The following is a 25,725-nucleotide window of genomic DNA, read 5'->3' as shown; positions in this document are numbered from 1 at the left end:
TCTCTCTCTGCTCCTCTCACCGTATGGTGTGCTGCGGAGGCCAGTAACCTGATAGCCAAGGATAACGTATTGTATAGTGTACCCTCTCCATATTTCTCATCCTCCCTCTCTCTACCCATCCCTCCCCCTCTCTAGGGAGTGCTGCGTATCCACCTGGCGGAGGCCAGTAACCTGATAGCCAAGGATAACTTCATAGGGGGCATGGTGAAGGGGAAGAGTGACCCCTACGTCAAGATCAGGGTGGCAGGAGTCACCTTCCGCAGCCACACCATCAAAGAGAACCTGAACCCCTCCTGGAACGAACTCTACGAGGTAGAATATACAGCTGTGCTGGATATCCACAGTATTTTCAGTACATGCTGTCTCCGGACACACATAGATCTTATGCTCTCATACTGTAAACAATAATGAGGGGATTATTCATTCATTAATGCAGAATTTAGACCTATTAAAGATTGTTGTGCAAAACGTCAAGCACCTCTGTGTCCTCAGATCATCTTAACCCAGCTGCCTGGTCAGGAGATCCAGTTTGAGCTGTTTGATAAAGATCTGGACCAGGATGACTTCTTGGGGAGGTGAGGTTCTGACCAGATAACATGGTGCCTCAAAACAAGTCAGAATTATTCTGCTGAATACATTTATGTTTTGTTTGTTTCAGGTTCAAGTTAAACTTGCAAGACATCATCAGCCCACAGTTCACTGATGAGGTAACATCTAACTATTCACTATAAGTGATTGTTTTTCTGACAGATTTAGCTGTGTTTTCTGTATGGCCAGTGGTAGAGCTATGCCCCCAAAATTGTCGCTCTTACATTATTGTAATGGTGCTCTGATAATCTGATGGTACTCTGATAATCTGATGGTACTCTGGTAATCTGATGGTACTCTGGTAATCTGATGGTACTCTGGTAATCTGATGGTATTCTGATAATCTGATGGTACTCTGGTAATCTGATGGTACTCTGGTAATCTGATGGTACTCTGGTAATCTGATGGTACTCTGATAATCTGATGGTACTCTGGTAATCTGATGGTACTCTGATAATCTGATGGTACTCTGGTAATCTGATGGTACTCTGATAATCTGATGGTACTCTGGTAATCTGATGGTACTCTGATAATCTGATGGTACTCTGGTAATCTGATGGTACTCTGATAATACTCTGGTAATCATGTGTCTGTTTCTATCACAGTGGTACACTCTAAATGATGTGAAGTCAGGTCGGCTTCACCTGGTCATGGAGTGGCTCCCCACGGTCTCAGAGTCTGCCAGACTAAATCAGGTTAGCTTCCCCTGTTCTCTTCCCCCCCCTCTCTCTCTTTCTCTCTCCCTCCCCCTCTCTCTTATTTTCTCCCTTTCACTCTCCCTCTTTTCCCATACTCTTTCCCTCTGTCTCTGTCTTTCTTCCTCCCCCTCTCTCTCTCTCCCCTTTCTTTCTCCCTCCCCCATTTTCTCCATTTCCCTCCATACTCTCTCTACCCTATCCCTTTCTCCAGACTCTTTCTCTTCCCCTCTCCCTTTCCCCATACTCTTTCTCCCCCCCTCTCCCTTTCCCCATGCTCTTTCTCTCCCCCTCTCCCTTTCCCCATACTCTTTCTCTCCCCCTCTCCCTTTTTCCATACTCTTTCTCTCCCCCTCTCCCTTTTTCCATACTCTTTCTCTCCCCTCTCCCTTTCTCCATATCTCTCTCCCCTCTCCCTTTCTCCATACTCTCTCTCCCCCTCTCCATATCTCTCTCTCCCCTCTCCCTTTCCCCATGCTCTTTCTCTCCCCCTCTCCCTTTCCCCATACTCTTTCTCTCCCCCTCTCCCTTTTTCCATACTCTTTCTCTCCCCCTCTCCCTTTTTCCATATCTCTCTCTCCCCTCTCCCTTTCTCCATACTCTCTCTCCCCCTCTCCATATCTCTCTCTCCCCTCTCCCTTTCTCCATACTCTCTCTCCCCTTCTCCATATCTCTCTCCCCTTCTCCATATCTCTCTCCCTATCTCTCTCTCCCCTCTCCCTTTCTCCATATCTCTCTCTCCCCTCTCCCTATCTCTCTCCCCTTCTCCATACTCTCTCTCCCCCTCTCCATATCTCTCTCTCCCCTCTCCCTTTCTCCATACTCTCTCTCCCCTTCTCCATATCTCTCTCCCTATCTCTCTCTCCCCTCTCCCTTTCTCCATATCTCTCTCTCCCCTCTCCCTATCTCTCTCCCCCTCTCCTTTTCTCCATATCTCTCTCTCCCCATCTCTCTCCATCTCTCTCTCCCCTTTCCCTTTCTCCATCTCTCTCTCCCCTCTCCCTTTCCTTTTCTCCATATCTCTCTCTCCCCTCTCCCTATCTCTCTCCCCCTCTCCATATCTCTCTCTCCCCTCTCTCCATATCTCTCTCTCATTTTAACCCTTTCTTTCCCTCTCTGTAATCTCTCCACATTCCTCTCTTGTCACGTTCGTCATAACGAGGAGACCAAGGTGCAGCGTGAGATGAATACATTCTTCTTCATTTAAACAAAGAACACTAAACAAACTAACGTGACGCTATAAACACGAGTGCTGCCATGCAACTACACATAGACAATAACCCACAAAACCAAAATGGAAAATGGTAACCTAAATAGGATTCCCAATCAGAGACAACGATAAACAGCTGCCTCTGATTGGGAACCAATTCAGGCCACCATAGACCTACATTTACCTAGACAATACCAAAACCCCATAGATATACAAAAAACCCTAGACATGACAAAAACACACATACCACCCTCGTCACACCCTGACCTAACCAAAATAATAAAGAAAACAAAGACAACTAAGGTCAGGGCGTGACATCTCTGCTCTACCAGAATCTGGTTCTAACAGTGTATTATAATTCTGAACCTCCAGATCCTGCAGTACCAGGCCCAGCAGCAGTACCAGAACAAGGCAGTGCCGTCGGCTGCTGTGTTGTTTGTGTACCTGGAGAGAGCCCACGGCCTGCCGGTGAGACCTGGGGCCTGCAGCCCTGCTGTGTTGACATACAGTTCTTGTTGTTGTTGTTGTTGATATTGTCAGTGGTCATATACTGTATAGCCCACAATACATCCTAAGTGTTTATATACATCCTGGGTTTGGGTTTTACTATATATTACTTAATATTGACATTTGAGGATTGGTTTGTATATTTGTTGTTTATGTACATTTGTCGATGTTGATTCTATTGCAGCCCTTTAATTTATTTTATCCACAGTTGAAGAAGGATGGAAAGGAGCCAAAAGTCGGGGCAGAGATTTCGCTGAGGGCCATGTCATACAAAACCAAGGTAAGTGTATCTTATAGACGGGTTGGTTGTTTAGCAACAAAAGTGACACAAGCCAACTAGGATTCCCACATGGCAATTTCTTGTCATTGTTGCTAGACTTCTGCCACATTGAAGCGTGCACATCATTTTGGTGACGTTGTCAGTTAAGCCATCTATATTTCTCTTGACTCCATGTCTATTGACAGATACAGTATGCTTACTAGAGAGTACAAAAGGAAGCATGGACAATTTTTCCATCCATCTCTTTTTCAAAGGTGTGCGAGTGCTCTACGTCTCCTCGGTGGGATGAAGCTTTCCACTTCCTGGTTCGTGACCCTACAGAGGAACTCCTTATAGTGAAGGTGAGGGAAGGGTCCACCAGGGTTGAACAGTATACATTTGTTTTACTGTATGAATGTCTTGGCTTAAGAATGATTTACTCTTGCTGCTGACAATAGTGTTAACCAGTTTTCATAGTTTGCTTACACATTTTGATATACCATTCAAACCTGGGAGACAATGAGTTAACAGTGGAATAATGACATTGCGGTGCCCTACGTTGTCTCTGATCATGTGTGTGCACCCATCTCTGTGTGTGTGTGTGCCTGTTTCTCTGTGTGTGTGTAGCTGTCCCACAGCTGTGGCCAGGCCATGGGCACGGTGGTGTTGCCCCTGAGAGAGGTGCTGTCAGAGCAGGGCCTGGTGCTGGACCGATGGCTGAGTCTGGACGGGGCCCTCCCAGAGAGCCAGATTCTACTGAGGGCCACACTCAAGGTTAACTCATAATACAGACACACACACTCTGTACCAAACCACTGTCCAGACCTGGGTTCAAATAGTTTTTTTATTCTTCCAAATAGTGTATCTGTGCTAGATTGAGCTTGTCTGACACAATGGAACAGTGAAGTGTAAACTCTGCCCATCTGGCATGTCAGGCAGGCTCAATCAAATGCTCAAAGTATTTGAAAGAAAACAAGTACTGCTAAACAAGTGTCACACATGTTTAGCAGATGTTATTGCGGGTGTAGATGTTATTGCGGGTGTAGATGTTATTGCGGGTGTAGATGTTATTGCGGGTGTAGATGTTATTGCGGGTGCTAGATGTTATTGCGGGTGTAGATGTTATTGCGGGTGTAGATGTTATTGCGGGTGTAGATGTTATTGCGGGTGCTAGATGTTATTGCGGGTGTAGATGTTATTGCGGGTGTAGATGTTATTGCGGGTGCTAGATGTTATTGCGGGTGTAGATGTTATTGCGGGTGTAGATGTTATTGCGGGTGCAGATGTTCTTGCGGGTGCAGATGTTATTGCGGGTGCAGATGTTATTGCGGGTGCTAGATGTTATTGCGGGTGCTAGATGTTATTGCGGGTGCAGATGTTATTGCGGGTGCAGATGTTCTTGCGGGTGCTAGATGTTATTGCGGGTGCTAGATGTTCTTGCGGGTGCTAGATGTTATTGCGGGTGCAGATGTTATTGCGGGTGCAGATGTTATTGCGGGTGCAGATGTTCTTGCGGGTGCAGATGTTATTGCGGGTGTAGATGTTATTGCGGGTGTAGATGTTATTGCGGGTGTAGATGTTATTGCGGGTGCTAGATGTTATTGCGGGTGTAGATGTTATTGCGGGTGTAGATGTTATTGCGGGTGCTAGATGTTATTGCGGGTGTAGATGTTATTGCGGGTGTAGATGTTATTGCAGGTGCAGATGTTCTTGCGGGTGCAGATGTTATTGCGGGTGCAGATGTTATTGCGGGTGCTAGATGTTATTGCGGGTGCTAGATGTTATTGCGGGTGCTAGATGTTATTGCGGGTGTAGATGTTATTGCGGGTGTAGATGTTATTGCGGGTGCAGATGTTATTGCGGGTGCTAGATGTTATTGCGGGTGTAGATGTTATTGCGGGTGTAGATGTTATTGCGGGTGCAGATGTTATTGCGGGTGCAGATGTTCTTGCGGGTGCTAGATGTTATTGCGGGTGCTAGATGTTCTTGCGGGTGCTAGATGTTATTGCGGGTGCAGATGTTATTGCGGGTGCAGATGTTATTGCGGGTGCAGATGTTCTTGCGGGTGCAGATGTTCTTGCGGGTGCAGATGTTATTGGGGATGCTAGATGTTATTGGGGATGCTAGATGTTATTGCGGGTGTAGATGTTATTGCGGGTGTAGATGTTATTGCGGGTGCAGATGTTATTGCGGGTGCTAGATGTTATTGCGGGTGTAGATGTTATTGCGGGTGTAGATGTTATTGCGGGTGCAGATGTTATTGCGGGTGCAGATGTTCTTGCGGGTGCTAGATGTTATTGCGGGTGTAGATGTTATTGCGGGTGCTAGATGTTATTGCGGGTGCAGATGTTCTTGCGGGTGCAGATGTTATTGCGGGTGCAGATGTTATTGGGGATGCTAGATGTTATTGGGGATGCTAGATGTTATTGCGGGTGTAGATGTTATTGCGGGTGCTAGATGTTATTGCGGGTGCTAGATGTTATTGCGGGTGCTAGATGTTATTGCGGGTGCTAGATGTTATTGCGGGTGCTAGATGTTATTGCAGGTGCTAGATGTTATTGCGGGTGTAGATGTTATTGCAGGTGCTAGATGTTATTGCGGATGTAGATGTTATTGTGGGTGCTAGATGTTATTGCGGGTGCTAGATGTTATTGCGGGTGTAGATGTTATTGCGGGTGTAGATGTTATTGTGGGTGCTAGATGTTATTGCGGGTGCTAGATGTCATTGCGGGTGTAGATGTTATTGCGGGTGCAGATGTTATTGCGGGTGCAGATGTTATTGCGGGTGCTAGATGTTATTGCGGGTGTAGATGTTATTGCGGGTGCTAGATGTTATTGCGGGTGCTAGATGTTATTGTGGGTGCTAGATGTTCTTGCGGGTGCAGATGTTATTGCGGGTGCAGATGTTATTGGGGATGCTAGATGTTATTGGGGATGCTAGATGTTATTGCGGGTGTAGATGTTATTGCGGGTGCTAGATGTTATTGCGGGTGCTAGATGTTATTGCGGGTGCTAGATGTTATTGCGGGTGCTAAATGTCATTGCGGGTGTAGATGTTATTGCGGGTGCAGATGTTATTGCGGGTGCAGATGTTATTGCGGGTGCTAGATGTTATTGCGGGTGTAGATGTTATTGCGGGTGCTAGATGTTATTGCGGGTGCTAGATGTTATTGTGGGTGCTAGATGTTCTTGCGGGTGCAGATGTTATTGCGGGTGCAGATGTTATTGGGGATGCTAGATGTTATTGGGGATGCTAGATGTTATTGCGGGTGTAGATGTTATTGTGGGTGCTAGATGTTATTGCGGGTGCTAGATGTTATTGCGGGTGCTAGATGTTATTGCGGGTGCTAGATGTTATTGCAGGTGCTAGATGTTATTGCGGGTGTAGATGTTATTGCAGGTGCTAGATGTTATTGAGGATGTAGATGTTATTGTGGGTGCTAGATGTTATTGCGGGTGCTGGATGTTATTGCGGGTGGTAGATGTTATTGCGGGTGTAGATGTTATTGTGGGTGCTAGATGTTATTGCGGGTGCTAGATGTCATTGCGGGTGTAGATGTTATTGCGGGTGCTAGATGTTATTGCGGGTGCTAGATGTTATTGCGGGTGTAGTGAAATGCTTGTAGCAACTATATGCATACCTGCCAAGAACTGTACACACTAAACTCAACACTGTCCCATGACTATTCCTCCAAAACAACATGATTGCATTTGCTCTGAACACCCTCTTTCTACATTAATGTCATCATGTGAGCTCTTAATACCTTCCATCCTGATAAGCATTTTACTGTCACGCGTTTCTTACTCATAAATGTTATATTGTATCTGTTTTTTAAGTGTGTCGTGACTTTGTGTGAAATAACCTTTAAAATGGAATGAACTGAAGCTTGAAACTTGAGTGGAATATGAAATGCACTTTGTCCTGTAGATGTTGAACACCCAGCTGGCAGTGTGTCCTAGTGGTGTGTCCAGTGATACTACTGGGGAGGGCAGTGAGGAGAGAGACCATGTCATCCACAGACGGGACACTGAACCAAACCTGCGACACAGATCACCGCTCTCTCAATTGTGAGTCATTCTGAAGCTCATACTCGCATCAATGCCCCATTGTGTTCCGGTCACATTACATTACAGTACAGCACATTACAGTACAGCACATTACAGCACATTACAGTACAGCACATTACAGCACATTACAGTACATTACAGTACAGCACATTACAGTACATTACAGTACAGCACATTACAGCACATTACAGTACAGCGCATTACAGCACATTACAGTACATTACAGTACAACACATTACAGTACAGCACATTAAAGCACATTATAGTACAGCGCATTACAGCACATTACAGTACATTACAGTACATTACAGTACAGCACATTACAGTACAGCGCATTATAGCACATTACAGGACATTACAGTACATTACAGTACAGCACATTACAGTACAGCGCATTACAGCACATTACAGTACATTACAGTACAGCACATTACAGCACATTACAGTACATTACAGTACAGCACATTACATTACAGCGCATTACAGCACATTACAGCACATTACAGCACAGCGCATTACAGCACATTACAGTACATTACAGTACAGCGCATTACAGCACATTAAAGTACATCACAGTACAGCACATTACAGTACATTACAGTACAGCACATTACAGTACAGCACATTACAGCACATTACAGTACAGTGCATTACAGCACATTACAGTACATTACAGTACAGCACATTACAGTACAGCGCATTACAGTACATTACAGCACATTACAGTACAGCACATTACAGTACATTACAGCACATTACAGTACAGCGCATTACAGTACATTACAGTACAGCGCATTACAGTACATTACAGTACAGCGCATTACAGTACAGCACATTACAGTACAGCACATTACAGTACAGCACATTACAGTACAGCACATTACAGCACATTACAGTACAGCGCATTACAGCACATTACAGTACAGTAGAGCACATTACATTACAGTACAGCACATTGCAGCACATTACATTACAGTACAGCACATTACAGCACAGTACAGCACATTACAGCACATTACATTACAGTACAGCACATTACAGCACAGTACAGCACATTACATTACAGTACAGCACATTACAGCACAGTACAGCACATTACAGCACATTACAGGACAGTACAGCACATTACAGCACAGTACAGCACATTACAGGACAGTACAGCACAGTACATTGCAGCACATTACAGCACATTACAGCACATTACAGCACAGCGCATTACAACACATTACTGTACATTACAGTACATTGCAGCACATTACATTACAGTACAGCACATTACAGTACAGCGCATTACAGCACATTACAGTACAGCACATTGCAGCACATTACAGCACAGCGCATTACAGCACATTACAGCACATTACAGTACAGCGCATTACAGCACATTACAGTACATTACAGTACAGCACATTATAGTACAGCGCATTACAGCACATTACAGCACATTACAGTACAGCGCATTACAGTACACTACAGTGCAGTGCATTACAGTACAGTGCATTACAGTACATTACAGCACATTACAGTACAGTACATTACAGTACAGCGCATTACAGTACATTACAGCACATTACAGTACAGCGCATTACAGTACATTACAGTACAGCGCATTACAGTACATTACAGTACAGCGCATTACAGTACAGCACATTACAGTACAGCGCATTACAGTACATTACAGTACAGCGCATTACAGTACATTACAGTACAGCACATTACAGTACAGCACATTACAGTACAGCACATTACAGTACAGCGCATTACAGCACATTACAGCACATTACAGTACAGTACATTACAGTACAGTGCATTACAGCACATTACAGTACAGCACATTACAGTACAGCACATTACAGTACACTACAGCACATTACCGCACAGTACAGTACATTACAGGACAGTACAGCACATTACAGCACAGTACAGCACATTACAGGACAGTACAGAACATTACAGTACAGTACAGAACATTACAGTACAGGACAGAACATTACAGTACAGAACATTACAGGACAGTACAGAACATTACAGTACAGTACATCACATTACAGTACAGTACAGAACATTACAGTACAGTACAGCACATTACAGGACAGTACAGAACATTACAGGACAGTATAGAACATTACAGTACAGTACAGAACATTACAGGACAGTACAGAACATTACAGGACAGTACAGAACATTACAGTACAGTAAGAACTGAGAAGTGATGTCCAACGGGCCTGCATGGTACACGTTGTTCTTCTCACTGCAGTGTACTGTACTTCACCATAGAAATAACACTTCTAATCAAACATTATAAGTAGGGCCCAGAGTTGTTCCTGACCTCGTGACCAGGAACAACTCTGGGCCTAGTCACAATCAATAAGCATGTTGACGTTTATTGGGATGAATCTTGTCCTGGAGGCAGAACTGAGCGATTTCTGCAAGATGGGCCAGCTGCAAAGTCAAAATTGGCTATATTGTAAAAATCTCTATAAACAAAAAGCAGGTTTTTGGTCTTCATTTAAGGTTAGGGTTAGGCATTAGGGTTAGCAGTGTGGTTAAGGTTATGGTTAGGTTTAAACATTAACCTGCAATGAATGAATACATGTATAATCCATGTAAACTGTAACCATGGGAGATTCTCAATTGGGCAAAAGTTAATCCTCGTTGTTTGTCCTCCTTTTATGCATTTCACCAAACAATTTCATATACATCAAATCAAAAATGATTTCTGATATAAAATACAAATAAGCACATTGCGGGCAGGATTCATTCATCGATATCATCACAGTCCAATTTCATGCATTCAATACAAAGGTTGATTTGCTCACAGTTTTGGAGACTTTTCATTGATGCCCAAAAACACAATCCACCATAGAAATGTGGAAGGGTGAATCAATTAGAGGAATACAACTGATATGAATGTATTGGCCTACATCCACAACAAAGCAACGCTCTATAATGGAAGATCAGAATGTTGGCGACGATGACTTTGGAGTAATCCAAAGTTATGTATAACTAAAACAACTCCTTTCAAAGCATGTACGAAGTATTGTAAAAAAAAAAAAAAAACATAACAATTAGACAGTCCCCATTGCCCACGTCTTTCCATATATTGTACATGATATGGCACTAGGTGATTTTAGAATTTTGTCCAGTAGTATTTACTGAATTCCGGAAAACAGTGAACACAATTGCACACATTTCTGTTCTGATCAAAACAAGGTTGTAATGTTCTGTGAACAAAACACTTAAGACCTCATTTTTTATTCACTGATGATATTTGTATTTAATGCAAACGGTGGTCTAAGATATGCAAGTCATGTACTAAGGCAAGAGAATGATCAGATGTTCTGTAAATATATTTGAGCATTTTATCATTGCTGTTCTGCTATAGATATGTTTCAACACAGATCAAAAATTGCTTGTACAGGATTGAGAAACGGCAATAGGCGAGCGGAGGAGTACACTCTTAAAAAAATGGTGCTATCTAGAACCTAAAAGGGTTCTTCGGCTGTTCACATAGTAGAACCATTTGAAGAACCTGTTTTGGTTCCAGGTAGAACTCTTTTGGGTTCCATGTAGAACCCTTTCCACAGAGGGTTCTACATGGAACCCAAAAGGGTTCTATCTGGAATAAAATAAAAACATTTAAAATCTGCCACACCTGCTGTTTTCTCAGAGTAGAAAAGCATGCACATGTTTGAAAAAAAATACGCTACTATATTTGATCTATAAAATGTCTAGCACAACTAGCTACATTTCTTTTTATCACTTTTCATATGTATTTTGGGATTCCTACTCTGTAAACGTCATTTGCCTGATGACACGCTAGTGGAGAAGGAGCGTCTCATTTTATACAAGCACATTTGTTTCCACATTTCCTCTCCTCGCCCCCTCCCCTTGATTACCTCTGAACTTTTTCAAAAGGAGGCGAGGAGATGACGGAGGAGTCGAGTAAAACCAATTGAGATTCTGTGTATCTTCTCTCAGAGGTGGTCAGAGCCCTGGCCAGGTGAAGCTGCAAATTGGCTACTCAACAGAGGAGAACAGGCTGTACATCACCGTCCTCTCCTGCAGGTCTGTCCTAAACTACAATACCCACAATGCACTGGATCGGCTGGTGGTTTACAGTACTTTGCCATATAGCCCTATATTCTCTATAAATCATATACAGTACCAGTAAAAAGTTTGGACAGACCTACTCATTCCAGGGTTTTTTTAAAATGTATTTTTTACTATTTTCTAAATTGTAGAATAACAGTGAAGACAACATAAATATGAAATTACTCACATGGAATCATGTAGTAAACAAAAAAGTGTTAAACAAATCAAAATATATTTTATATTGGAGATTCTTCAAAGTACATCTCTGAAGCTGGTTGAAAGAATGCCAAGACTGTGCAAAGCTGTCATCAATGCAAAGGGTGGCTATTTGAAGAATCTCAAATATAACATATATTTTGACTTATTTAACACTTTTTTTGTTACTACATGATTCCATGTCTTATTTCATAGTTTGATGTCTTCACTATTATTCTACAATGTGGAAAATAGTAAAAAATTAAGAAAAACCCTTGAATGAGTAGGTGTGTCCAAACCTTTGACTGGTACTGTACATATTTGCTCGTTCATGTTGTATTGTTTTTTAATGTAATGTAAATGCATTCAGAATATTTGGGATTGTGAACCCATTGTTAGATTGTATTTGAATGAATACATGAATATTCTTAAAAAAGAAAGAGAAAAAAGTTAGCCCCATAAGACTGTTTCAATGGGCTATTGTTTGTCTACTTCCAGTATGTGATCATTGTGGTTCCTGTACCCAGTGTATGACACAGTTTGTCACCCAGTTCTCTGTTTACCTCTAGGGGCCTGCCAGCTTGTGGGTCTGCTAAGGACAGCTCCGACCCATATGTCTCCTTTATCCTTCTGCCGGACAAGAACAGGACCACCAAGAGAAAGACCATCACCAAGAAGAGAGACCTCAACCCTGAGTTTAACGAGAGGTGAGATGGGAGTTGAGACTAGAGAGAGGGAATGTGTAGGGACAGGAGATTAGAGACAGGAGGAGACACCAGGAGACTAGAGAGAGGGAATGTGTAGGGACAGGAGGTTTTCCAGACCCTGTAACTCTGGGCCCTAGTTATACCATAGTTAGTTTTGTGTAATACTAATATCTGATACTGCTTGCTGGCTTTTTGTATCTCTAAAGTCCTAGCCCTATGTATCAAACTATCAGCTATACAGTAGTTAGTTCTGTGTTATTACTAGCTCTGACTTTGCTCATAGCTATTTTATTGAGGGAAAGGGTACTTACTATGACTGTGATATGTGCTTGTCCCACCTAGCTATCTTAAGACGAATGCACTAACTGTAAGACACTCTGGATAGGGCGTCTCTAGATGACCAAAATGTAAATGTAAAATGTGATAATACTATGTGTAGTAGTTATGTATAGTAATACTATGGGAACTAGTTGTGTAATACTATGGATAATAGTAATGTGTAATAATACTATGTGTAAGAGGTGTGTAAGAGGTGTGTAATAGTGGTGTGTAATAATACTATGTGTAATAGTAATGTGTAATAATACTGTGTAATAGTTATATGTACTAATACTATGTGTAATAGTTATGTGTAATAATACTATGTGTAATAATACTATGTGTAATAATACTATGTGTAATAATACTATGTGTAATAGTTATGTGTAATAATACTATGTGTAATAATACTATGGGTAATAGTTATGTGTAATAATACTATGTGTAATAGTTATATGTAATAATACTATGTGTAATAATACTATGTGTAATAATACTATGTGTAATAGTTATGTGTAATAATACTATGTGTAATAATACTATGGGTAATAGTTATGTGTAATAATACTATGTGTAATAGTTATGTGTAATAATACTATGTGTAATAATACTGTGTAATAGTTATGTGTAATAATACTATGTGTAATAGTTATATGTAATAATACTATGTGTAATAGTTATGTGTAATAATACTATGTGTAATAATACTATGTGTAATAATACTATGTGTAATAGTTATATGTAATAATACTATGGGTAATAGTTATGTGTAATAATACTATGTGTAATAGTTATATGTAATAATACTATGTGTAATAATACTATGTGTAATAATACTATGTGTAATAGTTATGTGTAATAATACTATGTGTAATAATACTATGGGTAATAGTTATGTGTAATAATACTATGTGTAATAGTTATGTGTAATAATACTATGTGTAATAATACTGTGTAATAGTTATGTGTAATAATACTATGTGTAATAGTTATATGTACTAATACTATGTGTAATAGTTATATGTAATAATACTATGTGTAATAGTTATGTGTAATAATACTATGTGTAATAGTTATGTGTAATAATACTGTGTAATAGTTATATGTAATAATACTATGTGTAATAGTTATATGTACTAATACTATGTGTAATAGTTATATGTAATAATATTATGTGTAATAGTTATGTGTAATAATACTGTCTAATAGTTATGTAATACTGGTCATGTCATTTATTCGTATCCTGCATTGTATGTCTTATTATTTTGTGCAGGTTTGACTTTGACTTCACTCTGGAGGAGTGCATGCAGAAAAGACTTGACCTGACTGTCAAAAACAACGTATCCTTCATGAGCAGGGAGAGAGAGCTCATAGGAAAGGTATTATTTGTGTAAAATCCTTAAATATACAGTACCAATCAAAAGTTTGGACACACCTACTCATTCAAGGGTTTTTCTACATTGTACAATATTAGTGAAGACATCAAAACTATGAAATAACACATGGAATCATGTAGTAATCAAAAAGGTGTTATATTATATATTTTAGAATCTTCAAAGTAACCACCCTTTGCCTTGATGACAGCTTTGCACACTCTTGGCATTATCTCAACCAGCTTCACCTGGAATGCTTTTCCAACAGTCTTGAAGGAGTTCCCACATATGCTGAGCACTTGTTAGCTGCTTTTCCTTCACTCTGCGGTTCAACTCATCCCCAACCATCTCAATTGGGTTGAGGTTGGGTGATTGTGGAGGCCAGGTCATCTGATGCAGAACCCCATCACTCTCCTTATTGGTCGAATAGCCCTTACACAGCCTGGAGGTGTGTTGGATCATTGTCCTGTTGAAAAATAAATGATAGTTCCACTAAGCGCAAACCAGATGGAATGGAGTATCGCTGCAGAATTATGTGGTTGCCATGGTGGTTAAGTGTACTTTGAATTCTAAATAAATCACTAACAATGCCACTAGCAAAGCACCCCCACACCATCATACCTCCTCCTCCATGCTTCACTGTGGGAGCAACACATGCAGAGATCATCCGTTCACCTACTCTGCATCTTACACAGACACGGCGGTTGGAACCAAAAATCTCAAATTTGGACTCATCAGACCAAAGAACAGATTTGCACCAGTGTAATGTCCATTGCTCATGTTTCTTGGCCCAAGCAAGTCTCTTCTCCTTATTGATGTCCTTTAGTAGTGTTTTTTTTGCAGCATTTCGACCATGAAGGCCTGATTCACACAGTCTCCTCTGAACAGTTGATGTTGAGATGTGTCTGTTACTTGAACTCTGTGAAGCATTTATTTGGGTTGACATTTCTGAGGCTGGTAACTGTAATGAACTTATCCTCTGCAGCAGTGGTAACTCTTCCTTTCCTGTGGCAGTCCTCATGAGAGCCAGTTTCATCATAGTGCTTGATGGTTTTTGCGACAGCACTTGAAGAAACCATCAAAGTTCTTTAAATGTTCCACATTGACTGACCTTCATGTCTTTAAGTAATGATGGACTGTTGTTTCTCTTTGCTTATTTGAGCTGTTCTTGCCATAATATGGACTTGGTCTGTTACCAAATAGGGCTATCTTCTGTATACCACCTCTACCTTGTCACAGCACAACTGATTGGTTCAAACACATTAAGAAGGAAAGAAATTCCACAAATGAACTTTTAACAAGGCATAATTGTTCATTGAAATGCATTCCAGAGTGTGCAAATCTGTCAACAAGGCAAAAGGTTGCCATTTTGAATAATCTCAAATATACAATGCATTTTGATTTGTTTAACACTTATTTTGGGTACTACATGATTCCATGTGTGTTATTGCATAGTTTTGATGTCTTCACTATTATTCTACAATGTAGAAAATTGTAAAAATGTAAACCTGGAATGAGTAGGCGTGTCCCAACTTTTGACTGGTACTGTATTTTCTCTAATTATTTATCCCATTTAGTCATTCTAATGTAATATGGACTTCTCCAAGTGGGGTGAACTGTTTTTGTCATTCTGTTTAGTTACAACTAGATCTTGACCAGATAGACCTGCAGAATGGCGACACACAATGGTAAGTGCTTTCCCACGTGCTACCTCTTCCACATTTGTTCATATTCATTCCACATTACTTTGATTGATAAGATCTCCTACTTTCTCAGGTACGATTTAGTAGAGGAGACGAGATGAGAGGATGGCCTCACTTTCCTGCAGTGCAATGTTACTTTTACTGTTGCTTCTTCTGTATGGTTTATTTTATATTTTTATTCAACTAATGCGCAATAGGACCACCACTGAAGGTCTTATATTTCCTATCATCCCAACAATACCACAATTTATCTGTAAATTGAATAATTACAAATGATAGATTTGGTTCCTCTTACGTAAGGAAGAATTCCTAAATTCTAGAATTCCTAATTCGAGTCTGAAAGAGTGTTCTTTAGACTCTTTTGTCTGAGTAGATATTTGATATGAAGGCAACTATGTCGCTCCTAAAGGAATCGATCTTGAAAAGCACAAAGTCTTTTATCAACCCCATAGTTCAGAAAATGCAGCAAAAAATAGTGAACATTTTAAAACTTCAGGTATTTTGAGTTTTTCTCATCACTTCAGTTCTTATTTACTACAAAAGTAATTGTTCTCAGAGGGTACTTTCTGACTTTGTTGCATTGTTTCATTTGTTTTATTGCAAAACTATGTCAACCATCTTGAGATAAGTGTTTGAGTGTTAATTGAGACCAAGGTCCAACATACTGAGTAACGGGTACCGGTAGATATGATGATGAGGGTGCTGAAATGTTACCCTGTAGTTTCACAGCGTTTATGGGCCATCATGGATGTTTACACTTTTATTTAATCAATCCTTTTGTTACACTGTTTTTCTGTTTCTAATTTTGCCTTATATATTCCAACACTGGGTAATTTTGCCTTATATATTCCAACACTGGGTAATTTTGCCTTATATATTCCAACACTGGGTCAATTTGCCTTATAAATTCCTACACTGTGTCATTTTGCCATATATATTCCAACACTGGGTCATTTTGCCTTATATATTCCAACACTGGGTCATTTTTGAGAAGATTGAGAATGTTAAAGATCTACTGATTGTGTTCATTCTGTTCCAAATAAAGACGTTTAGTATGTTTTATCAGATTGATTTAAAAGCTGATTTTATAATTCAGGAAATGTGTTATGGAATGACCCAGACGTCACATTTGCCACTGAAAACACACTCTAGCTGTACAGTAATGGACAGTCTGAAGCACTGTGCTTTTATTTGATAAAGAACATATGTGTAGAAGTTAAATATGTAGCTATATCACGAATGTGTATGTTCACAATCCAAGACAGCATTGTGTCATATACAGTATGTTTGTGTGTGATTTAATGTATTTGTATGTGTTTGTTGTGCCAGTAGTGGCCTGAGTTCTGCAATAAGTCAGTCAATCATTCATGTTACAAGTTGTGTGTTACAAAACACAAAGTCTTAGACAAAATACACCCAAAGGGCCAGTTTCCTAGATTCCTAGACACATATTAAGTCTAGTCCTGGACTAAGAAGCATGTTCAATGGAGATTTAATGGAGAGTGCTGTTTAGTCCAGGACTGGACTTAATTTGTGAGTCCTGCTCTGAAAGAAGTGAGCAAATTTTGTAGCAAGGAAATGTTCATCCCCCACTGTCATCTCACTGCCAAGGCTTGAAACATGTATTAAAATACTTGAAAATGTTTGTTGGCAAATAAATAAAAAAAAGTAGAAAACATGTTGTATCAGAGCGAGAGTAGAGAGAGACGTATAGTGAGAACAGCTCCTGCGCTTTCAGACATGCATAACAATCGCCACGTCTGTGTCGTCGCACTTTCATTAAACGTTTGCACTTTCAAAATCCCAGTCTGTTGGTCTTCTTTATGCTGGGCGACAAAACAAAACAAATGTCAACTTTTTTAATCTTCTGATAAATCAAGATGATCCCAATCTTCCCTCGTCCTGTTACTCACCTCTTCTGACAGACATAGCATTCGTACCAAATGACACCCTATTCCCCATATACCCATATACAGCACTACTATTGACCAGAGCGCTATGGGAATAGGGTGCCATTTGTAACGCAATAAATATCTCATAAGATTAGCGGAAACATTGTATACCCCTTGTAGACTACACTGAAGACTTATTGTCAAGCGATAAATACATTGTGTATGTGATGTATGCATATTGTTGGCGCTGTAGTCATGATTAATGAACTACCATTGTCTAACCGCCAGGTGGCAATAAAGTGCTGATACCAAATCCACCCATATGGCCTTTCTCAACTATAACAGATGTGAGAGAGAGAGAGAGAGAGAGAGAGAGAGAGAGAGAGAACGTGATTGAAAAGCCAACGGATCAATAGAGAGGGCTTTCCTTTGAAGACAGAGGCGGGGCAATGGCAGAAACTCTGCCTTCTGAGTGGAAGCTACATCGAAGAGTCTTCCAGTCAGGATCACACAACGATAATGAATGGAAAGGCATCGTAGCCAAGAAAATTCAGCTCAGCAACTAAATAGCCTTGCTTTTGGTTGGATTATTATTGAAAGAAGAATTCACAGAAATAAATGGAAATGGATTGGCCGGATAAATCGGAGACCATTCTTTGGAACAGAAAACAATTATATCCTCATTGTTACTGTTGAGATTAGGTTCCGTTTAGAGTAAATTACATATTAGTGTTCATTACAAATGCAAAAGTAGTAGTTCTTTTGAATGAGACAGAATGAAACTGGTGTGGTGTACACTTTTTATTTAAACTGAAACGTTTGAAACAGAAGTGGTTGTGATTTGGAATAACGCATTTTGGAGGACCAGGGGGAACTTCCCACTTTTGGAAAAACTCTGGAATAACGTCGTAAGAAGGAACTTAATTTATTTGACTTACTAACTTATTTTAACCATGGGGAATATTGAGAGTGTGGATGGACAGTCGGACAATATGAAGCATCATATAATGCCGTTGAAAGTGCCCATTCCTGACCAGTCGGAGTTGGAGGAGAGATTTGCTTTAGTTTTGGTAAGTGACTGTTGCCTCAGATACATGTTTGAATTGGAATGGCTTCTGGGTTTGGTTTCCTGTGTTCCAGACTGTCACAGTGGGGCCATATCAAACTTCAAAAGCGCACAATTAACATACAAAGACACGAGGCTACCTACTGATCTGTCATGCTGACGTGATACAGTGTAGACCATTTATCACGAGTACAGAGTACAGAACATACCATATGGTAGGCTTTAAGAGGATGTGTGACTTTTTCCTTTAAATTAGTGGCCTAAAGTTTATTTTGATTAGGTGAAACAGCTCACACAAGCAACACTTATTTTTTAATTAAGATATTCCTTTTACCATATGGATCAGTTGTTTGGGTACCCCCAAACATGTTTCTAACATCAGTAACACAGGGAAAACAATACTATTTATCTAACACAAATGGTTCATCAAGACAATACATATTTCTCAGCCTAGTGCACTGTGGTCTACAGTAAGACAGTGGAACTGTTTATATAGTCTCGTGTGTCCTTGTGGAAAGACATTTATTCCGCTATAATGATATAGTTGCTGATACCGGTATTCTAAATTGGAAGACCCATCCTGTCCCACCCCATCTGCTTTCTGTTTCTCCCCCTCTCGCTCCTGCAGTTCTTTTGTTTTCAAAAAGTCAGCTCGAGGCTTTGGGCTAATTTACTGAAGTCTAGTGCCTTGTGCAAGAATTGGCTCGTTTTCAGAGTAACATTTCACTTTTATTAGCAAACATTTAATGGCACGTATATGGCCCAAATTCTCGTTATGGAATTCCCTTTTTTTAATTTAAAATTTATGCACAGTCGCTTTCAGATCATTCGCTGACAGATTCCAACAACAACATTTTCTGAATTCCCCTACAACTCCCACACCCGTGAGATCGTAAAATAGAACCACCCCATCTCCTCTATTGCTCTGCTCACCATCCTTGCATGGCTCACCATCTTCACATGACCCATCTTGCAGGCTTGAGTTGCGCTGGGGCTTTGTGATGCTGTGTAGCCTACACAATCAAAACACACGTTACCCATTCAGCGACACAGTTTAAGTCTCAAGTGTGTCTGTCATCCTAAATCAAGAGACTAAGAAGATGATGCACTGTTATGAACCCTAAAAAATAAATTGGTTGACTTTGTTTATATTGGAATGGAAAGCCTTGGATTCCAGAAAATAGTAGACATCAGGCGATGGATAGTAGAGCACAATAATCCCTGTAATGTCAATGATGAAATAGTGGGCTATATGCCTTCATTATGGTTTATAATATATTTATAATGACTTTAACACACTTTAATCATAATAAGATTGGTTATTGTGACAACGTCTCACCACCATTGGAGTATTTCTCTACATAGCTGTGTCAATAGCAGAGCTGTGGGCGGTGGTTATGCAAATGATATCTTATTCTTACATCTGAAAGCAAAGTTCCTTATCATTCTTTCAAAACAAACTGTCCTCAAACCACATCTCTCCAAACCACCAATTTAAGAATCCAAAAAAAAAAAAATACAAATTCTCTTCATCCCACCATGAATCAAAGCATTGTTTCTGAGCCAATATGGCTTCTGCTGACCATGTCAGTAAGTCCTGTTAAACCTCTACAAATGTGTTTTCGCACAAGTGTTTGTCCAGTGTTTCCCACTTATATGATCAACCTCACCACACCACACCCAGCCTGTTTAGCATCTGAGTGTGGACTTTACAGTAACATCAAATGTATTTATATAGCCCTTCTTACATCAGCTGATGTCTCAAAGTGCTGTACAGAAACCCAGCCTAAAACCCCAAACAGCAAGCAATGCAGGTGTAGAAGCACGGTGGCTAGGAAAAACTCCCTAGAAAGGCCAAAATCTAGGAAGAAACCTAGAGAGGAACCAGGCTATGAGGGGTGGCCAGTCCTCTTCTGGCTGTGCCGGGTGGAGATTATAACAGAACATGGCCAAGATGTTCAAATGTTCATAAATGACCAGCATGGTCAAATAATAATAATCACAGTAGTTGTTGAGGGTGCAGCAAGTCAGTACCTCAGGAGTAAATGTCAGTTGGCTTTTCATAGCCGATAATTAAGAGTATCTCTACCGCTCCTGCTGTCTCTGGAGAGTTGAAACAGCAGGTCTGGGACATGTAGTACGTCCGGTGAACAGGTCAAATCAAATCAAATCAAATCAAATTTTATTTGTCACATACACATGGTTAGCAGATGTTAATGCGAGTGTAGCGAAATGCTTGTGCTTCTAGTTCCGACAATGCAGTAATAACAAGTAATCTAACTAACAATTCCAAAACTACTGTCTTGTACACAGTGTAAGGGGATAAATAATATGTACATAAGGATATATGAATGAGTGATGGTACAGAGCAGCATAGGCAAGATACAGTAGATGGTATCGAGTACAGTATATACATATGAGATGAGTATGTAAACAAAGTGGCATAGTTAAAGTGGCTAGTGATACATGTATTACATAAGAATACAGTCGATGATATAGAGTACAGTATATACGTATGCATATGAGATTAATAATGTAGGGTAAGTAACATTATATAAGGTAGCATTGTTTAAAGTGGCTAGTGATATATTTACATAATTTCCCATCAATTCCCATTATTAAAGTGGCTGGAGTTGAGTCAGTGTCAGTGTGTTGGCAGCAGCCACTCAATGTTAGTGGTGGCTGTTTAACAGTCTGATGGCCTTGAGATAGAAGCTGTTTTTCAGTCTCTCGGTCCCAGCTTTGATGCACCTGTACTGACCTCGCCTTCTGGATGATAGCGGGGTGAACAGGCAGTGGCTCGGGTGGTTGATGTCCTTGATGATCTTTATGGCCTTCCTGTGACATCGGGTGGTGTAGGTGTCCTGGAGGGCAGGTAGTTTGCCCCCGGTGATGCGTTGTGCAGACCTCACTACCCTCTGGAGAGCCTTACGGTTGAGGGCGGAGAAGTTGCCGTACCAGGCGGTGATACAGCCCGACAGGATGCTCTCAATTGTGCATCTGTAGAAGTTTGTGAGTGCTTTTGGTGACAAGCCGAATTTCTTCAGCCTCCTGAGGTTGGAGGCGCTGCTGCGCCTTCTTCACAATGCTGTCTGTGTGAGTGGACCAATTCAGTTTGTCTGTGATGTGTATGCCGAGGAACTTAAAACTTGCTACCCTCTCCACTACTGTTCCATCGATGTGGATATAGGGGGGTGTTCCCTCTGCTGTTTCCTGAAGTCCACAATCATCTCCTTAGTTTTGTTGACGTTGAGTGTGAGGTTATTTTCCTGACACCACACTCCGAGGGCCCTCACCTCCTCCCTGTAGGCCGTCTCGTCGTTGTTGGTAATCAAGCCTACCACTGTTGTGTCGTCCGCAAACTTGATGATTGAGTTGGAGGCGTGCGTGGCCACGCAGTCGTGGGTGAACAGGGAGTACAGGAGAGGGCTCAGAACGCACCCTTGTGGGGCCCCAGTGTTGAGGATCAGCGGGGAGGAGATGGTGTTGCCTACCCTCACCACCTGGGGGCGGCCCGTCAGGAAGTCCAGTACCCAGTTGCACTGGGCGGGGTCGAGACCCAGGGTCTCGAGCTTGATGACTAGCTTGGAGGGTACTATGGTGTTGAATGCCGAGCTGTAGTCGATGAACAGCATTCTCACATAGGTATTCCTCTTGTCCAGATGGGTTAGGGCAGTGTGCAGTGTGGTTGAGATTGCATCGTCTGTGGACCTATTTGGGCGGTAAGCAAATTGGAGTGGGTCTAGGGTGTCAGGTAGGGTGGAGGTGATATGGTCCTTGACTAGTCTCTCAAAGCACTTCATGATGACGGAAGTGAGTGCTACGGGGCGGAAGTCGTTTAGCTCAGTTACCTTAGCTTTCTTGGGAACAGGAACAATGGTGGCCCTCTTGAAGCATGTGGGAACAGCAGACTGGTATAGGGATTGATTGAATATGTCCGTAAACACACCGGCCAGCTGGTCTGCGCATGCTCTGAGGGCGCGGCTGGGGATGCCGTCTGGGCCTGCAGCCTTGCGAGGGTTAACACGTTTAAATGTCTTACTCACCTCGGCTGCAGTGAAGGAGAGACCGCATGTTTTCGTTGCAGGCCGTGTCAGTGGCACTGTATTGTCCTCAAAGCGGGCAAAAAAGTTATTTAGTCTGCCTGGGAGCAGGACATCCTGGTCCGTGACTGGGCTGGATTTCCTCCTGTAGTCCGTGATTGACTGTAGACCCTGCCACATGCCTCTTGTGTCTGAGCCGTTGAATTGAGATTCTACTTTGTCTCTGTACTGACGCTTAGCTTGTTTGATAGCCTTGCGGAGGGAATAGCTGCACTGTTTGTATTCGGTCATGTTACCAGACACCTTGCCCTGATTAAAAGCAGTGGTTCGCGCTTTCAGTTTCACACGAATGCTGCCATCAATCCACGGTTTCTGGTTAGGGAATGTTTTAATCGTTGCTATGGGAACGACATCTTCAACGCACGTTCTAATGAACTCGCACACCGAATCAGCGTATTCGTCAATGTTGTTGTCTGACACAATACGAAACATGTCCCAGTCCACGTGATGGAAGCAGTCTTGGAGTGTGGAGTCAGCTTGGTCGGACCAGCGTTGGACAGACCTCAGCGTGGGAGCCTCTTGTTTTAGTTTCTGTCTGTAGGCAGGGATCAACAAAATGGAGTCGTGGTCAGCTTTTCCGAAAGGGGGGCGGGGCAGGGCCTTATATGCGTCACAGAAGTTAGAGTAACAATGATCCAAGGTCTTTCCACCCCTGGTTGCGCAATCGATATGCTGATAAAATTTAGGGAGTCTTGTTTTCAGATTAGCTTTGTTAAAATCCCCAGCTACAATGAATGCAGCCTCCGGATAAATGGTTTCCAGTTTGCAAAGAGTCAAATAAAGTTCATTCAGAGCCATCGATGTGTCTGCTTGGGGGGGGGGGATATATACGGCTGTGATTATAATCGAAGAGAATTCTCTTGGTAGATAATGCGGTCTACATTTGATTGTGAGGAATTCTAAATCAGGTGAACAGAAGGATTTGAGTTCCTGTATGTTTCTTTCATCACACCATGTCACGTTAGCCATAAGGCATACGCCCCCGCCCCTCTTCTTACCAGAAAGATGTTTGTTTCTGTCTGCGCGATGCGTGGAGAAACCCGTTGGCTGCACCGCCTCGGATAGCGTATCTCCAGTGAGCCACGTTTCCGTGAAGCAAAGAACGTTACAGTCTCTGATGTCCCTCTGGAATGCTACCATTGCTCGGATTTCATCAACCTTGTTGTCAAGAGACTGGACATTGGCAAGAAGAATGCTAGGGAGTGGTGCACGGTGTGCCCGTCTCCGGAGTCTGACCAGAAGACCGCCTCGTTTCCCTCTTTTTCGGAGTCGTTTTTTTGGGTCGCTGCATGGGATCCGCTCCGTTGTCCTGTTTGTAAGGTAGAACACAGGATCCGCGTCGCGAAAAACATATTCTTGGTCGTACTGATGGTGAGTTGACGCTGATCTTATATTCAGTAGTTCTTCTCGACTGTATGTAATGAAACCTAAGATGACCTGGGGTACTAATGTAAGAAATAACACGTAAAAAAACAAAAAACTGCATAGTTTCCTAGGAACGCGAAGCTGCAGGCAGAACAGTTGAAACTTGAGCAGCAGCATGGCCAGGTGGACTGGGGACAGCAAGGAGTCATCATGCCAGGCAGTCCTGAGGCATGGTCCTAGGGCTCAGGTCCTCCGTGAGAGAAAAAGAGAGAGAGAATTAGAGAGAGCATACTTAAATTCACACAGGACATCAGATAAGACAGGAGTACTCCAGATATAACAAACAGACCCTAGCCCCCCCCGACACAAACTACTGCAGCATAAATACTGGAGGCTGAGACAGGAGTGGTCAGGAGACACCGTGGCCCCTTCGGATGATACCCCTGGGCAGGGCCAAACAGGCAGGATATAACCCCACCCACTTTGCCAAAGCACAGCCCCCACACCACTAGAGGGATATCTTCAACCACCAACTTACCATCTTGAGACAAGGCCGAGTATAGCCCACAAAGATCTCCGCCACGGCCCAACCCAAGGGGGGGCGCCAACCCGGACAGGAAGATCACGTCAGTGACTCAACCCACACAAGTGACGCACCCCTCCTAGGGATGGTATGGAAGAGCACCAGTAAGCCAGTGACTCAGCCCTCCTAGGGACGGTATGGAAGAGCACCAGTAAGCCAGTGACTCAGCCCTCCTAGGGACGGCATGGAAGAGCACCAGTAAGCCAGTGACTCAACCCTCCTAGGGACGGCATGGAAGAGCACCAGTAAGCCAGTGACTCAGCCCTCCTAGGGACGGCATGGAAGAGCACCAGTAAGCCAGTGACTCAGCCCCTGCATTATTGGCATGTCCCAGAAACACTGCAGCTGGTATCTTCTTGGTATGATGCTCTACTCTACCATGATACTCTTACAGCTAATTACTGAACCAATCAACATCTCTCCTGAGAATGCCTGTCTTTTTTATATACTGTACTCTCTAACGGTATCATTCCACCTATAGGGACATGAATGTCTCAAGACTCTCTGTTAATCTATATACGGCGCATTCGGAAAGTATTCAGACCCATTGACCTTTTCCACATTTTGTTATGTTACAGCCTCATTCTAAAATTGCTAATGTTGTTTTTCCCCATAATCAATCTACACACAATACCCCATAATGACAAAGCAAAAACATGTTTTATACAGTACCAGTCAAAAGTTTATTTATTTTTTACTATTTTCTACATTGTAGAATAATAGTTTAGACATCACAACAATGAAATAACACATGGAATCATGTAGTAACCAAAAAAGTGTTAAACAAATCAAAATATTTTATATGGCAGATTCTTCAAAGTAGTCACCCTTTGCCTTGATGACAGATTTGCACACTCTTGGTATTCGGCTGTGACGTAGCAAGATGTGGAAAAAGTCAAGGGGTCTGAAAACTTTCCATAGGCACTGTATACTATGCCGCCTCTACTACATTCTGTGAGTAGTGTAGTAGAGGCTGCATAGTATGAGTAATGATAACT

The 25,725-nt window shown here is 41.8% G+C and overlaps 2 protein-coding genes across 7 annotated transcripts in view; both read left to right on the top strand.

Annotated features, from left to right (window-relative positions):
- Window positions 1–17,931, top strand: part of LOC110531238 (extended synaptotagmin-1) — a 40,732-nt gene extending 22,801 nt beyond the window's left edge. Inside the window, exons 18-31 of one of the 2 annotated variants that reach the window (XR_016483408.1) lie at window positions 136–312; window positions 493–575; window positions 659–707; window positions 1,194–1,283; window positions 2,866–2,961; window positions 3,209–3,280; window positions 3,466–3,621; window positions 3,887–4,033; window positions 7,188–7,327; window positions 11,309–11,395; window positions 12,187–12,324; window positions 13,916–14,021; window positions 15,654–15,703; window positions 15,792–16,783. Coding sequence is in view for 1 of the 2 variants with exons in the window: in XM_036988711.2 (XP_036844606.2) it covers window positions 136–312; window positions 493–575; window positions 659–707; window positions 1,194–1,283; window positions 2,866–2,961; window positions 3,209–3,280; window positions 3,535–3,621; window positions 3,887–4,033; window positions 7,188–7,327; window positions 11,309–11,395; window positions 12,187–12,324; window positions 13,916–14,021; window positions 15,654–15,703; window positions 15,792–15,819 (1,350 nt within the window). In the remaining variant the exon portion in view is untranslated. Of the gene's footprint in view, window positions 1–135; window positions 313–492; window positions 576–658; window positions 708–1,193; window positions 1,284–2,865; window positions 2,962–3,208; window positions 3,281–3,465; window positions 3,622–3,886; window positions 4,034–7,187; window positions 7,328–11,308; window positions 11,396–12,186; window positions 12,325–13,915; window positions 14,022–15,653; window positions 15,704–15,791 lie in introns of both variants that reach the window. The other variant, XM_036988711.2, reaches the window with a different exon arrangement.
- Window positions 17,932–18,048: 117 nt separating this feature from the next.
- Window positions 18,049–25,725, top strand: part of LOC110532685 (formin-like protein 3) — a 101,666-nt gene continuing 93,989 nt past the window's right edge. For all 5 annotated transcript variants that reach the window (XR_016483407.1, XM_036988710.2, XM_090185211.1 and 2 more), the window contains exon 1: window positions 18,049–18,680. Coding sequence is in view for 4 of the 5 variants with exons in the window: in XM_036988710.2 (XP_036844605.1) it covers window positions 18,564–18,680 (117 nt within the window). In the remaining variant the exon portion in view is untranslated. The remainder of the gene's footprint in view (window positions 18,681–25,725) is intronic.

Source organism: Oncorhynchus mykiss, chromosome 9 (genome assembly GCF_057628025.1).
Source record: "Oncorhynchus mykiss isolate SJ-2025 chromosome 9, ASM5762802v1, whole genome shotgun sequence".
Lineage (NCBI taxonomy): Eukaryota > Metazoa > Chordata > Actinopteri > Salmoniformes > Salmonidae > Oncorhynchus > Oncorhynchus mykiss.
Note: the sequence above shows the minus strand (reverse complement) of the source record. Positions and strands in the feature narration are given on the sequence as shown.